This window comes from Carcharodon carcharias, chromosome 8 (assembly GCF_017639515.1).
Source record: "Carcharodon carcharias isolate sCarCar2 chromosome 8, sCarCar2.pri, whole genome shotgun sequence".
In the NCBI taxonomy this organism is placed as follows: Eukaryota; Metazoa; Chordata; class Chondrichthyes; order Lamniformes; family Lamnidae; genus Carcharodon; species Carcharodon carcharias.
Window position 1 is genome coordinate 41335086 of NC_054474.1, and position 14493 is coordinate 41349578.

General features: G+C 41.0%; 1 protein-coding gene across 4 annotated transcripts in view; it reads right to left on the reverse strand.

Moving 5' to 3' along the window:
• Window positions 1–14493, reverse strand: part of sar1b (secretion associated, Ras related GTPase 1B) — a 33368-nt gene that overhangs the window by 8350 nt on the left and 10525 nt on the right. For all 4 annotated transcript variants that reach the window (XM_041193412.1, XM_041193411.1, XM_041193414.1 and 1 more), the window contains exons 2-3: window positions 13072–13159; window positions 5279–5398 (exon numbers count right to left, since the gene is read on the reverse strand). In XM_041193412.1, coding sequence (XP_041049346.1) covers window positions 5279–5398; window positions 13072–13141 — 190 coding nt within the window. In that variant the 5' untranslated portion in view covers window positions 13142–13159. The remainder of the gene's footprint in view (window positions 1–5278; window positions 5399–13071; window positions 13160–14493) is intronic.

Here is a 14493-nt window from a genome sequence, read left to right on the forward strand (position 1 = left end):
GCAGATCTCCAGTGGTGGTGTGTCAGGAAAGAAAAGCAGTTTAAGTTATATTGGTATTTGTAGGTGTTAGGAATGAGTTTTAGCTTTAAAGTTTAGGCATGATTTGTATTTCTGTATGTGTGTGTTAAGGTCAAATTGAGTTTTAGTTTCATTTTAAAAGGGTGCTTGCATTTCTAATGAGGTTTTACGACTCCTAAGGAGAAGTTAAACAAACACAAAAGTAAAAAACTGGCTGTTGCCTAGCAACAGGGGCCCAGAGAGGCAGGACCCTCCCTCAGACACATGCACAGAAAAGCTAGAAACAGCAGTTTTGCTTTGGAAACTGTTGGAGCTCAGCTGGTTTTGAAGATAGCTGCCAGAGGAGCAGCCTCGAAGGGACAGATAGCCAGCCCCAAGCTAAGGAAAAAACCCAAAAATCCAGGGGAGTGGAACAGGGGAAAGTCCAAAGAAGACCTTCAAGTCAAAGGAAGGAAATGAACCTGGAAAAGGACCTGTTAAATGAAGTTAAGAGTGAGGGGCAGAGAGAAAGGCTCCAAGCTTCAGATTTAAAAAGAAACAAAAGCTACAGAAAGCAGATTTAAAGTGGTAACAGCTTGCAAGACACAAGAAGGTCCAAAGAGATAATTGAAGGTCTGTAACTCTTTGCTATGTGAATGTGAAGCAGTGGTACTGTTGATGGCTTAGAGAGAGTGCGTGGAGGACAGCTTGAATGCATGTAGTGACCCAAGGGAGCGGAACATCGGAAGGAGAGTTCGAAACCCTGGAGGTGAACTCTTACAGAAGGCGTCCAAGAGAAAGTGTCGATTTGGGAGAAGATTCCAAGGTGAGATCTTGGAGAGTGGAGATTGGAAACCCTCGTGTGAAAGGCAGAGTTCAGTGAGACTGGTTGGCTCACAGTGTGACAGGTGTCTGGGGGGAGTTGATGAGAAATCTATAGCATCTGGCTGAGGTGGCATCTGTCATTTGGTTTCAGAGTGTGGCGTGTCTGACCACAGGGTGCCACAGATTTACATGGACTCTGTACTTACTGTGGATATTAGAGTACATGATAGTTTATGTAACTTGTGTTATCCTTACAAATCTGTATGTATCTGTAAAGGTATAGTTGTGGGTGAAGGAGTATTGTAATATAGTTAATCTTTTTTTGTTTAATAAATGTTTTATTCTTTTGTTAAAAGTTCATCAGCTGACTCCTGTGACTCTGTTCAGTAGCTACTTTCCACGTATCTAAAGAAACAAATAAAAGTTAGGATCTATCAAGCTGGGTTTCATCCTGGGATCAGGTTTATCTAGGGATAATCTCAGCTGGGATCATGACAGTTGCTCATGGTGAGTCAAACGTTATGCTGTTTATAAGAACATGAATGTGTACATGTAATACACAATGTTTCATTATGTTGCTAAGGTGGATCCATATTTAATCTAGCTTATCTCCTATTTACGTCACTGGGGTAAATTGGATTTTTCCTGGGCTGTTAGAATTTGTTTTCTTTTTAGGAAACTTATATCTGTAATGGTAGGCTCAGCAGTTGCTTTCAACAATAAGCTTGTAGCTTGAGAGCAGGCTGCTTATTTATGTTGATTTGAATTTATATTTAGCAATACAGAAGGGCTGTTATGCACAATTAAGACTTATGGCTATATGAGAAGCTTATTCATTACTATACTGGAGGTTCTTGGTGTTGCTTAATTACATTGTATTAAGCGATAGCAAGGGAGGGGCAGCTTAATTAACATGGAGACAATGGGGAACCTCACTTAGACAAAAAGGGTAGGAATTCACCTCAGGGTAGCGATTGTGATCGTCATCTCATTGTAAGTCGCCAGGGAATTTTCTATTGCTTAGACACAGAGAATGCTGTGTGCTCTATCAAGAAGCTGTGTTTTTAAAAAAATTGGACCAGATTAGCAAGAGAAGGTGAATCAATATTTAAACATCTAGTAAGTTGTCTCTTTGTTTTCTATGGCCAAGGAGTGCAGGGAAATTGTCTGCTGACTTTGAATACAGGACACTGCTCCTTCATGTATTTTTTGAAAATAAAGCAATTGATGGTCTAAAGTGTGCCTTGATGCAGTAGTTTTCAATGGGCCATCCATGACAGCTGGTGGCATATTATATTTTAACAATAAGGGTTTTCTTGTGATTCTTGAGGCGTGCTGTTATTTAACTAGATAAGTCAGAAAGTGTGCACTCTAGATCATAGGGGATGGAAGATCTGCTAACCAGAGTTACTTGACACTGAGACTGAGAATACATTACAAGACGACTTCATAGGCTGTAAAGCACTTTGGCACGGCCCCCAGGTTATGAAAGCTGCTATATAAGTACAAAACTTTTTTTCTTTAACTGTTCTAAGTAAGCACAAGGCTAGAGTGGTTTAGTGGTTAATTGCTGCAGAGGATGGAAGTTTGCAAATTGGAAGGCACTTGTAAAAATTTGGTTTCAGGTCAGGCTACCTATTTCTCTCACAATAAATAACCTATAATTAATTGATCTCTATATTAAATAGCTGTCTTGTCAATATATATTTGTGATCCTTTGAAGTGTGACAATATTCTCAAAACTTTTATATACTACAGAATGTCATGCTCAGGTTAGGCTACCAGATACACTATTTTAATGGGACAGCAACATATACCATGTAAAAGACAATATGTTATGCTGATGATAAAGTTTAGGTAGAATATCCAATAACCAGTACATAAAAAGATTAACTTCTATTCAGGCTGAAGGTCAGATCCTGGATTATCTGTGACACTGCCAGTTAAAACATACAGCATAAGGACACTGAAACCTAAAGAGAGGGGAAAGAGAAACATGAGTTTCCAGTTCATATTACTATCCAGTAAATTCAGCTGGAAATGCACATGGAATTTGGGCAAGAACATGAACGATTTCTGTCTTAATGTCCAGTTTCACACTCAAGCAAGGTACTAGAGGGCCACCATCTCAACAGCAGACTTCAGGAAATGATTGGGTAGAAAAACTAAACAAAAATTAAAATTAAAACAGCTTGTACATGGATCTGTCACGGCATCAAGAATGTAAGCAGTTTCTGAAAAAATATGATCTTTGCATTGGTGATAAAGAGGGGAAAAAAAATGTTGATGCATTTTCCAGAGGTATTACTCTTAATATTTACTTAATGGAATGAAGCACCAACAAGAATTCACAAAATTGGCCATGGAAATAAGACAAAAGCGCAGTTCAGTTGGCCATTTATAAAAAATCCTTCTGCAAATATATCAAACACTTCTTTTCCACTGAGGTACTGAATAAGTGTCATTGGCAGGTAAAGTCAGAGAATTCCACCCCCCAGTAATGATACTACATGAGAATTATGCAGAAAAAGGTGTTTCATTTTAGGTGACTAACAATAGGAAAAGCAGACAAGGGAAGACAAGACTAAGGACAGATTAATGCGTACAAATACTTCCCCAGGAAGAAAACCCAGAAAAATCAGAAACTTCTACTCCAGTGACATATATTGGAAGCACTGTCCAGTTCTAAAGCAGCACGGAGCTCAGGGTAATAATGGAGCATAAAATATCGGCTGTTATTAACCAGCACTTGTAAAGTAGAACAACATGGTATCAAGAGATTACTGAGTGCTACCAGTAACAGTACAAATATCCCCTAAAATAATGTACAGAATTGAAGGAGCAATCAGTAGGATACAATTCTCCTTTGTGAACAAACTACAACCAAGGTTAATATTGCCCGGGCTTTTCAGCAATCCCCATTTTCAAAAAATAGCCCATCCTCAGGCTTCAGCTTCTTTTGAACCTAGTACAAAGAGCATAAGAAATAAGAAATAGGAGCTGCAGTATATTATTTGCTACTTTGAGCTTGCTCAGCCATTCAACAAGATTATGGCTGATCTTCTACCTCCATCTTCCCCACACTGCCCTTATATCCCTGAATACCCAAAAATATGAGAACATAAGAAATAGGAGCTGGATTAGGCCAAGAGCCACCCAAGATGACCCACTTGTCGATCTTGCCTTCCTCTGTTTCGAAGTGCAAAATCACCTTCAGTGTCCTCCTTTGCCCCAGGTGGTATAACTAAAACCAGGAACTTAGTGTGTAGAATGTCACAGGCACAAACCATATACTTTTCAGCTAGTCTATCATGTTTGATTTTGCAATTTCAGTCAAGCACCAGATTTAAGCTTGGCTTACTTAGAATCACTCTTAGCTCTGGGTCAGAAGGGTTTTGATTCAAGTCTCCTTCCAGGGCGAGAGTCCCTAATCTACACTAATGGCACACATCATTATTGAGCGAATGCTGCATTACCAGATATCCTGTCACTTGGATGAAATGTTACAAGGAGGCACCATCTACTTTTTCATGGGAAAATGAAAGATCCACGGCATCACTGAAAGAAGAGAAAGGAGCTTGTCTAGTATCCTGGCCCCAACACCACCAACAAGTAAAACGGTCTTTCAGCTCACTGATGTGTATAAATTGCTTACCACATTTGCCTACATAACAACAATGAATGCCCTTTCAAGTAATTCATTACATTGGAAGTACTTCAGGTTTTTCTAGGTGATGTAACGAGGTACTATATAAATGCAAGATCTTTCTTTCATACATAGACAACAGATGATGCTGAGGAAATTTAATGTAATCATGAATTATTTTGCTAGTGTGGGGGTAATGACATTCTTGGAAACCAATGGTTTTACTTTTACTTTAACATTACTTTTGAACTTCCCTTCACATTATCCCATCCCATATATTTTTCCATAAAAGTATATTAAAATCAACATGTAATTTTCTATAGACCATATGGTGTGATGGGTTATCAAACCATCCTTTCATTCCGCAACCAGAAATGTGCTAGCCTAGACTGATGGGCTGAAGGCTTCCTCTTTCAAAATCTGCATGAGTCCTAAGAGAAACAAAACTAGGTACACTAATAGTTAAGGATCCACAGCTGAAAATTACCCAAAATATAATAAAAATTAGCAATTGCATCCACACTTTTATAATTGATCAGTATGGGAATGGAAAAACTCACAATGTTCCATTTGAAATAACCTTCTAGGGCTAAAGCATATTGCTAGAGCAATACAACTTTAAACTGCATCGGACAATGATACACTCCTTGGAAGTGCTCAATATTGACAATGATTACCCATTCCGTTCCCTAAATGGATATCACACAACTTGAAGAGAATAAAAAAATTAAAGAAACAAATTTATAAATTGATGGTTTCTTGAAATTATAATTCTAAGAAGAACAAATCATTGATGACTACACAACTTACTTGGATGTAGCGTTGGCACATGTTGTGCCAGTCTATCATCTTTGAGCATGTGCAACAGAGTGGTCTTTCCAGCATTGTCCAGTCCTAGAAATACTAATTTTCCCGATTTCTTGTACAGTCCTAATACAAATAAACAAGCATTTTGACATTAACAAAAATATCACATGCTGTGATTAACTAAAAACTATGTAGCAACAGATGTCTCCCTCTCATTGATTTCAAAAATAAGGCAAAAGTAAATATTTGGCCGAATATTTACCAAAATAGAAAGTTTCAAAATGACATAAGACCTATCGTGCATATGTGCAGGCAATTTGATTGTTTTGTGACATACAATATTCTATTTTCAGATATGATGCTGCACAAAAAAGTATTTTATACTTTTCACCCAACATCCTGGCCCCAAATAATCGTACAAAACTGGAGGGAGATTGTTTCCATTTTGCCTGCCATTTTGAGAGACGTTCTGACCTTCCACTGTGGTCTTCGGACAAGTGATTTCTTTGGAGACCAGAGCTTCTTGTTTGGAAAAAATCATAGATGCATACAAGATAATACACTTACATGTAGACATGCCAGGGCATTTCAAGTTGGAATTTTAGATAGTCATATTGGCATCAGATCAACAGATTCACCAGTGACATGGTTTCACCAGTGTTTTTTTTTAAATATATAGGGACTCTGAATCATGAGTGTTGCAAATTTTCCAAATCACAGGTTGCTTTATGCTTCACTTACACGTGGTTGCTCATTGAATGACACAACCATCTTCCTTATGACAGCCTGATTAATTCTTATTGGGTGGTACAAGGTACATGGTGAGGTAAATTTGACTTTGTCCCTCAACCTGTACAGGCACGCCCTTGTTCCAACTACATTTATAATGCGGATGCTAGATGCCAAAGGCCATAAAGCCTTTCATATACTCGTGTTGCACACATCTACTGTACAAGCAGCACAGGGTTTGACACATGGAGTGCATTTAAAGCCAGAGGTATTGCTACATGCCTTAGTCAGATCAGCTTTCTCAATAAGTAGACTTAAAATAAATTCTGAATTGCTCTGTCGCATATTTCAAACGATCTATATAAATGGTTGCTTTTCCATTGTTTTAAAGATGGGGAAAATCTGCCAACTATGCATGAACAGCCAGAGAAGTGTACATGTAGTGGGAAAATAAACACTAGTAATGGAGTTAAAAAACATAAATTTGCCACATACACCAAACAGAAAACCAGCAAGTGACTGTTGCTATACCTACTCCAGCATGATGCCACCACCAAACACATCTTCCCTTCACCGCCCTGGCGGCATTCCGTAGGGATCGTTCCCTCCGGGACACCCTGATCCACTCCTCCATCACCCCCTACACCTCAACCCCCTCCAATGGTACCTTCCCATGCAACTGCAGAAGGTGCAACACCTGCCCCTTTACTTCCCCTTTCCTCACCGTCCAAGGGCCCAATCACTCCTTTCAAGTGAAGCAGCATTTCACTTGCACTTCCCTCAATTTAGTCTACTGCATTCGTTGCTCCCAATGCGGTTTCCTCTACATTGGAGAGACCAAACGCAGACTGGGTGACCGCTTTGCAGAACACCTTCGGTCTGTCCGCAAGCATTACCCAGATCTCCCTGTCGCTTGCCTTTTCAACACTCCACCCTGCTCTCATGCCCACATGTCCATCCTTGGCTTGCTGCATTGTTCCAGTGAAGCTCAACGCAAACTGGAGGAACGGCACCTCATCTTCCAACTAAGCATTTGACAGCCTTCCGGCCTGAATATTGAGTTCAACAATTTTAGATCATGAACTCTCTCCTCCATCCCCACCCCCCTTCCGATTTCCCTCCCCCTTTTTTTTTCCAATAATTTATATAGATTTTTCTTTTCCCACCTATTTCCATTATTTTTAAATGTATTTCCATCCATTGTTTTATCTCTACCTTTTAGCCTTTTTCGATTCCTTCACCCCACCCCAACTAGGGCTACCTGTACCTTGCTTGTCCTGCTTTCTACCTTTAATTAGCACATTCCTCAGATAATATCACCACCTTCAACACCTCTTTGCCCTTTTGTCTGTGAGGTCTTTTGATTATCTCCACCTATCACTGGCCCTCTATCCAGCTCTACTTGTCCCATCCTCCCCCCACTCAAACCAACTTATATTTCACCTCTTTTCTATTTTACTTAGTTCTGTTGAAGCGTCATTCAGATTCGGACACTGCAAAGCTAATTAGTAAATTAATTATCTAAGTCGAGATGGCTGGGCAGGTGATGTGCTGTAGCTGTATGATTTGGAAGCTGGCAGATCCCATTGCAAGCCGCAGTGACCACATCTGCAGCAAGTGTTGGTTGCTGGAGGAACTCTGGCTCAGAACTGTGAGCTGGAGTCCGAGCTTCGGACGCTGCGGCACATCCAGGAGGGGGAGAGTTACCTGGACGCTTTGTTTCAGGAGGCAGTCACACCCAGTAGAATAAGTACCTCAAGTTCAGTCAGTGGTCAGGGTCAGCAGGGTGTGACTGCAAGTGAGGCAGGTAGAGGGATCCTGTGTTCAGGAACAGAGGAGCCTCAGCTCTTGACCTTGTCCAACAGGTACGAGGTACTTGCTCCCTGTGTGGATGAGGAACAGGACTGTAGGGAGGATGAGCCAGCTAACCATGGCACCATGGCACAGGAGATCATTCAAGAGGGGGGAGCAAAAAGTCAAGTGGTAATTGTAGGGGATTCTACAATTAGGGGAATTGATAGCATCCTTTGTAAGCAGGATCGAGAGTACCGCATGGTATGTTGCCTGCCTGGTGCCAGGGTGAGGGACATCTCTGACTGGCTTGAAAGGATATTGGAGAGGGAGGGGGAGGATCCAGTTGTTGTGGTCCACGGCGGGACAAATAACATAGGTAAGACTAGGAAAGAGGACCTGTTTGGGGATGATCAAGAACTAGGAACTAAATTAAAGAGCAGGTCCTCAAGGGTTATAATCTCTGGATTACTACCCGAGCCAAGTGCAAATTGGCATAGGGAGGCGAGAATAAGGGAAGTAAACATGGCTAAAAGAGTGGTGCGGGAAAGAGGGGTTCCATTTCGTGGGGCACTGGCATCAGTAATGGAACAGGAGGGATCTGTACCGTTGGGATGGTCTCCACCTGAACTGATCTGGGACCAATGTTCTAGCGAAAAGATTAAATAGGGTGGTCAACAGGACTTTAAACTAGATGCGGGGGGGGTAAAACTCCAAGAAGTATGACTAATGGGAAACAAAGCAGCAGGTTAGCGTGTGGGGGTTGGATTCAACTTCATGGAAAATTATGAAAAAACTGAAAAGAAAGGAAAGCCCAGGAGAGGCTATTAAAGTCCCCAGAACACAAAATAGCACAGTGTTTGGAAAGGGCTAGGAATCTAACTTCAAGCACATCAGATAAAGGGACGACAATGAGAAAGGGGACGGGAAACATAGGACTGAAGGTGTTGTGTCTGAATGCACACAGTATGCGAAATAAGGTAAATGAGCTTGAGGCGCAGATTGAATTTGGCAGGTATGATGTGGTGGGCATCATGGAGACATGGCTGCAAGGGGATCAGTACTGGGAGCCAAATATCCAAGGATAAACATCCTATAGAAAAGATAGGCAGGTTGGCAGAGGAGGTGGGGTTGCTTTGTTAGTAAGAAATGAAATTAAATCGATAGCAATAAATGACGTAGGGTCAAATGATGTAGAATCTGTGTAGGTAGAGTTGAGGAACCGCAAAGGTAAAAAAAAACCTTAATGGGAGTTATGTACAGGCCTCCGAACAGTAGTCAGGATGTGAGGCACAAGATACACCAGGAGATAGAAAAGGCGTGTAAGAAAGGCAAGGTTACAGTGATCATGGGGGATTTCAATATGCAGGTAGACTGGGAAAATCAGGTTGGTAGTGGATCCCAAGAAAAGGAATTTGTGGAATGTCTACGAGATGGCTTTTTGAAGCAGCTTGTGGTGGAGCCCACTAGGGAACACGCAATTCTAAATTTAGTGATGTGTAATGAGGCAGATTTGATAAGGGAGCTTAAGGTGAAGGAATCCTTAGGAGGAAGTGACCATAATGTGATAGAATTTACCCTGCAATTTGAGGAAAAAGCTGGAATCAGATGTAACGGTAATACAGTTGAATAAAGGCAACTACAGAGGCATGAGGGAGGAGCTGGCCAGAATTGACTGGGAGATGAGCCTAGCAGGAAAGACAGTGGAACAGCAATGGCAGGAGTTTCTGGGAGTAATTTGGAAGACACAGCAAAAATTCATCCCTAGGAAGAAGCAGCATACTAAAGGGAGGACGAGGCAACCATGGCTGACAAGGGAAGTCAGGGACAGCATAAAAGCTAAAAAGAAAGCATACAATGCGGCGAAGAGCAGTGGGAAACCAGGAGATTGGGAAGCCAACAAAGGCCAACTAAAAAAGAAATAAGGAGGGAGAAGATTAAGTATGAGGGTAAACTAGCCAATAATATAAAAGATTGCAAGAGTTTTTTTTAGATATAAGAGAGGCAAAAGTGGACATTGGGCTGCTGGAAAATGATGCTGGAGAAGTAGTAGTGGGGAACAAAGAAATGGTTGAGGAACTGAATACGTACTTTGCGTCAGTCTTCACGATGGAAGACACAAGTAACATCCCAGGGTTCAAGAGAGTCGGGGGGCAGAGGTGAGTATGGTGGCCATTACCAAGGAGAAGGTGCTAGGAAAACTGAAAGGTCTGAAGGTGGATAAATCACCTGGGCCAGATGGATTACACTCCAGAGTTCTGAAGGAGATAGCTGAAGAGATAGTGGAGGCATTAGTGGTGATCTTTCAGGAATCACTGGAGTCAGGGAGGGTCCCAGAGGACTGGAAAATCGCTAATGTAACCCCCCACCCTGTTTATGAAAGGAGTGAGGCAAAAGACAGGAAATTACAGGCCGATTAGCCTGACCTCGGTCACTGGTAAGATTTTAGAGTCCATTATTAAGGATGAGATTTCAGAATACTTAGAAATGTATGATAAAATAGGGCAAAGTCAACATGGTTTCATCAAAGGGAGGTCATGCCTGACAAATCTGTTAGAATTCTTTGAGGAGGTAACAAGTAGGTTAGACAAAGGAGAGCCAATGGATGTTATCTACTTGGACTTCCAGAAGGCCTTTGACAAGGTGCCGCACAGGAGGCTGCTCAGTAAGATAAGAACCCATGGTGTTAGAGGCAAGGTACTAGCATGGATAGAAGATTGGCTGTCTGGCAGGAGGCAGAGAGTGGGGATAAGGGGGTCCTTCTCAGGATGGCGGCCAGTGACTAGTGGAGTTCCGCAGGGTTCAGTGTTGGGACCGCAACTTTTCACTTTACACATTAATGATCTAGATGAAGGAACTGAGGGCATCTTGGCTAAGTTTGCAGATGATACAAAGATAGGTCAAGAAACAGGTAGTATTGAGGAGGCGGGGAGGCTGCAGAAGGAATTGGATAGGTCAGGAGAATGGGCAAAGAACTGGCAGATGGAATACAACGTGGGGAAGTGTGAGGTCATGCACTTTGGTAGGAAGATTAGAGGCATAGACTATTTTCTAAGTGGGGAGAGAACTCAGAAATCTGGAGTGCAAAGGGACCTGGGCGTCCTAGTCCAGGATTCTCTTAAGGTTAACTTGCAGGTTGAGTCGGTAGTTAGGGATGCAAATGCAATGTTGGCATTTATTTCGAGAAGACTAGAATATAAAAGCAGGGATGTGCTGCTGAGGCTTTATAAGGCTCTGGTCAGACCACAGTTAGAATATTGTGAGCAATTTTGGGCCCCGTATCTCAGGAAGGATGTGCTGGCCCTGGAGAGGGTCCAGAGGAGGTTCATGAGAATGATCCCAGGAATGAAAGGCTTAACATATGAGGAACATTTGAGGACTCTGGGTCTATACTCGATGGAGTTTAGATGAATGAGGGGGGATCTGATTGAAACTTACAGAATACTGAAAGGCCTGGATAGAGTGGACGTGGGGAAGATGTTTCCATTAGTAGGAGAGACTAGGACACAAGGACACAGCCTCAGAGTAAAGGGAAGACCTTTTAGAAGAGATGAGGAGAAACTTCTTTAGCCAGAGAGTGGTGAATCTATGGAAGTCATTGCCACAGAAGGCTGTGGAGGCCAGGTCATTGAGTGTATTTAAGGCCGAGATAGATAGGTTCTTGATTGGTAAAGGGATCAACGGTTACGGGGAGAAGGCGGAAGAATGGGGTTGAAAAACTTATCAGCCATGATTGAATGGTGGAGCAGACCTGTTGGGCCGAATGGCCTAATTTCTGCTCCTATGTCTTATGGTCTTATGGAAACGTTAACTGTGCTCCTCTCCGCAGATGCTGCCAGACCTGCTGAGTTTTTACAGGTATTTTTGTTTTTGTGTTGCTATAGAGCTTGTTGCTTCCTGGATTATTAGTATTTGGCAGTAATCACCATTACACTCTGAGTTTATACCTGACACACCCAATCCATGGTATATGAAGTTGTTCAACAAGTTTGGATACAACATGGTGACAAAACCAAACCCTCTACTTGCCCTCACTGCTCCAATGATGTACAAAATGGATCAGGTTTCAGTGAATGATATAACCTGGAAATAATTGAGGATCAAATTTTAACGAAACATCCAGAAAAACAACAGGACTATCGCATCACATAAATCTACTGGGAACAGCTATTCAATTTGTTCAATAAATATAACCAATGGACAGGGAAAATTAAAGCCATTTCTCTGCTTATAATGTATAAGCTTCTGCGGTTCAATGTTGTTCTATCAGAGTGCCAAATATTTGCATGAACTATAGAGCGCAGCATGTGTTTATTAACACACTGAACTGTTACCAGGTATAACAATCTTGCACAAATTTTTTACAAAGAGCTGATGTTTGTTCATTCTATGACAGCCATGTCTCAGTTGGTAGCACCCTTGCCTCTGAATCTTAAAGTTCGGGGTTCAAGTCCCACCCTAGGAATCGAACACAAAATTCTAGGTTGACACTTTAGCGGCGTACTGAGGGCGTGCTGTAGTGTTGGAGATGCTATCTTTTGGATGAGGCATTAAACTGAGACTCTGCTCTCTTAGGTGGATGTAAAAGATCCCATGGCACTATTTTGAAGAACAGCAGGAGAGTCATCCCCAAGTATCCTGGCAAATGTTTATCCCTCAATCAACATCACAAAATAGTTCATCACATTGCTGTTGTTGGAGTTTGCTGTGTGTGAATTGGCTACTGCATTTCCTACATTACACCAGTGAGTACACTTCAAAAGTATTCATTGGCTGTAACACATTTTGGGACATCTTGTGGTCACAAAAAGCGCTGTATATAAGTGCAAGTCTTTATTTTTTCCTTTCAGCAATAGTCAATTCCAATGAAATGTTTTTATTAAGGCTAACAATTGTTTATCATCTCTTCAAAAATAGTAAGAATTATTTATGGTTTTATCAGTAGCAAGAATAGAATCTTTTTTGTGACATTTTGACTAGATATCTAGCATGTGTAGACTATTAGAGAGGATGAGAAAATATAACTGGAATACCAAGCAGATTAATGTGTGGATGGTACATTACTTCCTCAGCATTCAAACAGACTGCTCAAATTATCTAAATGCCATTTTTCCAAAAAGTACATTGTGAAGGGATAGGGGTGAGGAAGAATAATCAAGAGTGAGGGTGCATTTTAAATATTACATCTACAATTGCAAACCATATATAATAACCCCATTATGTTTCATCTGTGAACTTGCCTGAAGTTTAGAGTTTATATAAATAGAAATTCTTACCTAGAAACTGAAGTGCACTACAGAAGCTATTAGTGAAACCATTATAAATCCATTCAAAAAAGGAGGTCATATCCGGGTCTTAAGGAATCTGAAAGCAAAAAGAAATGAACGTGTATTTCACACAATAGAATATGTACAGTACACTGGAGTTTCAGTAACAAGCTGCCTCAGTTACAGCTGGGCAAGACTAAATTCTAGGAAATACTTTGAAAAATATAGAATTTAAAACGTTTGAGATCTGAAACTTGGCCAAAAACAAAAAAATTAAGTATTTTTTAAATTTACCTTACAGCTTTCTTTGAGAAGCAGATTTCCATTTTCAATCATTTCAGCATAAAACCTGAAATTATCCTTATCCCTATTTAATTGTAACCCCTAGTTGCATCTCTGATTTATAAAAATATTTATACCAGTTTTCTATTTTTAAATACATTGTTTCAACTTTTTCTTGAAGTCATTAAGTCAGACATTATGTTCCAAACAGGCAGAATCATGCACCATACCTTTAGTGCATCACCACAAAATCTAACCCATATTCTTTAAAAAAAAAACAGGATAGTGGTCCTAAATTCTATTTTTTTTCCCCCAATTGCTGTAACCAACAACTGAAATCCTTACCACAGGTCACAGCATAAGTCGATCCCATTTTTTCAGTGCCAAAATTCAACTTTAGCTTTATACTTGGTGTATAAGGTGACCCCACCTCCCCACAACCCCACCACCCACCTTTTCTGCTAAGACATGCTATGCTTGCATAAGGAGTCAGCCTCAATTTTTCACCTCAGAAATGCATGTTTTACTCAGCTTGTCAGCGCATGGCATCAAGTAGGCGATATGGGCCTGTTGCCAAGACAATGTGCGGGAGTTTGGTACAGTTCCACACAGAACAGACCACATGTGGTGGATAATGAACAGGGAAAGTTTCTAATGCAAAAAGATTGAAGTACAAATCTGGTTTCAAGCTAAATGTCATAACATTTGCTAACGCGTCAAGTAACTGCTGCATCGAAGGAATTTGGTGTTAATGAAAAACTGGCACGAGAACAGGAGGAGGAAACCGCCCTGAAGAAGTTGCCCAAGACCAAACTTGCCACGAGAACAGGGACCAGCCACTGGTCTGATCTTGGGAACCATGTATCAGAATGGGTCCTTGAAAATCATCAGAATGATTATATTGTCACTAGAAATGCAATGCATATATATGCATTTAAGTGAGTCAAATCAAACCTGGGTCCAGCAAAGATTTCAGAGCAACAGCTAGCTGGTGTAAGCTCTTTATGGAACGGAAATGCCTAGTGTTAAGCAGAAGACCAAGATCATTCAGAGACAATCCAGTAGTTACCATTATCCCAACTCTTAAACAATCTGGTTTCCTGTCACTAAAATTTTAAAAGCCAACAAATAAACTGCAGTGGATATCTT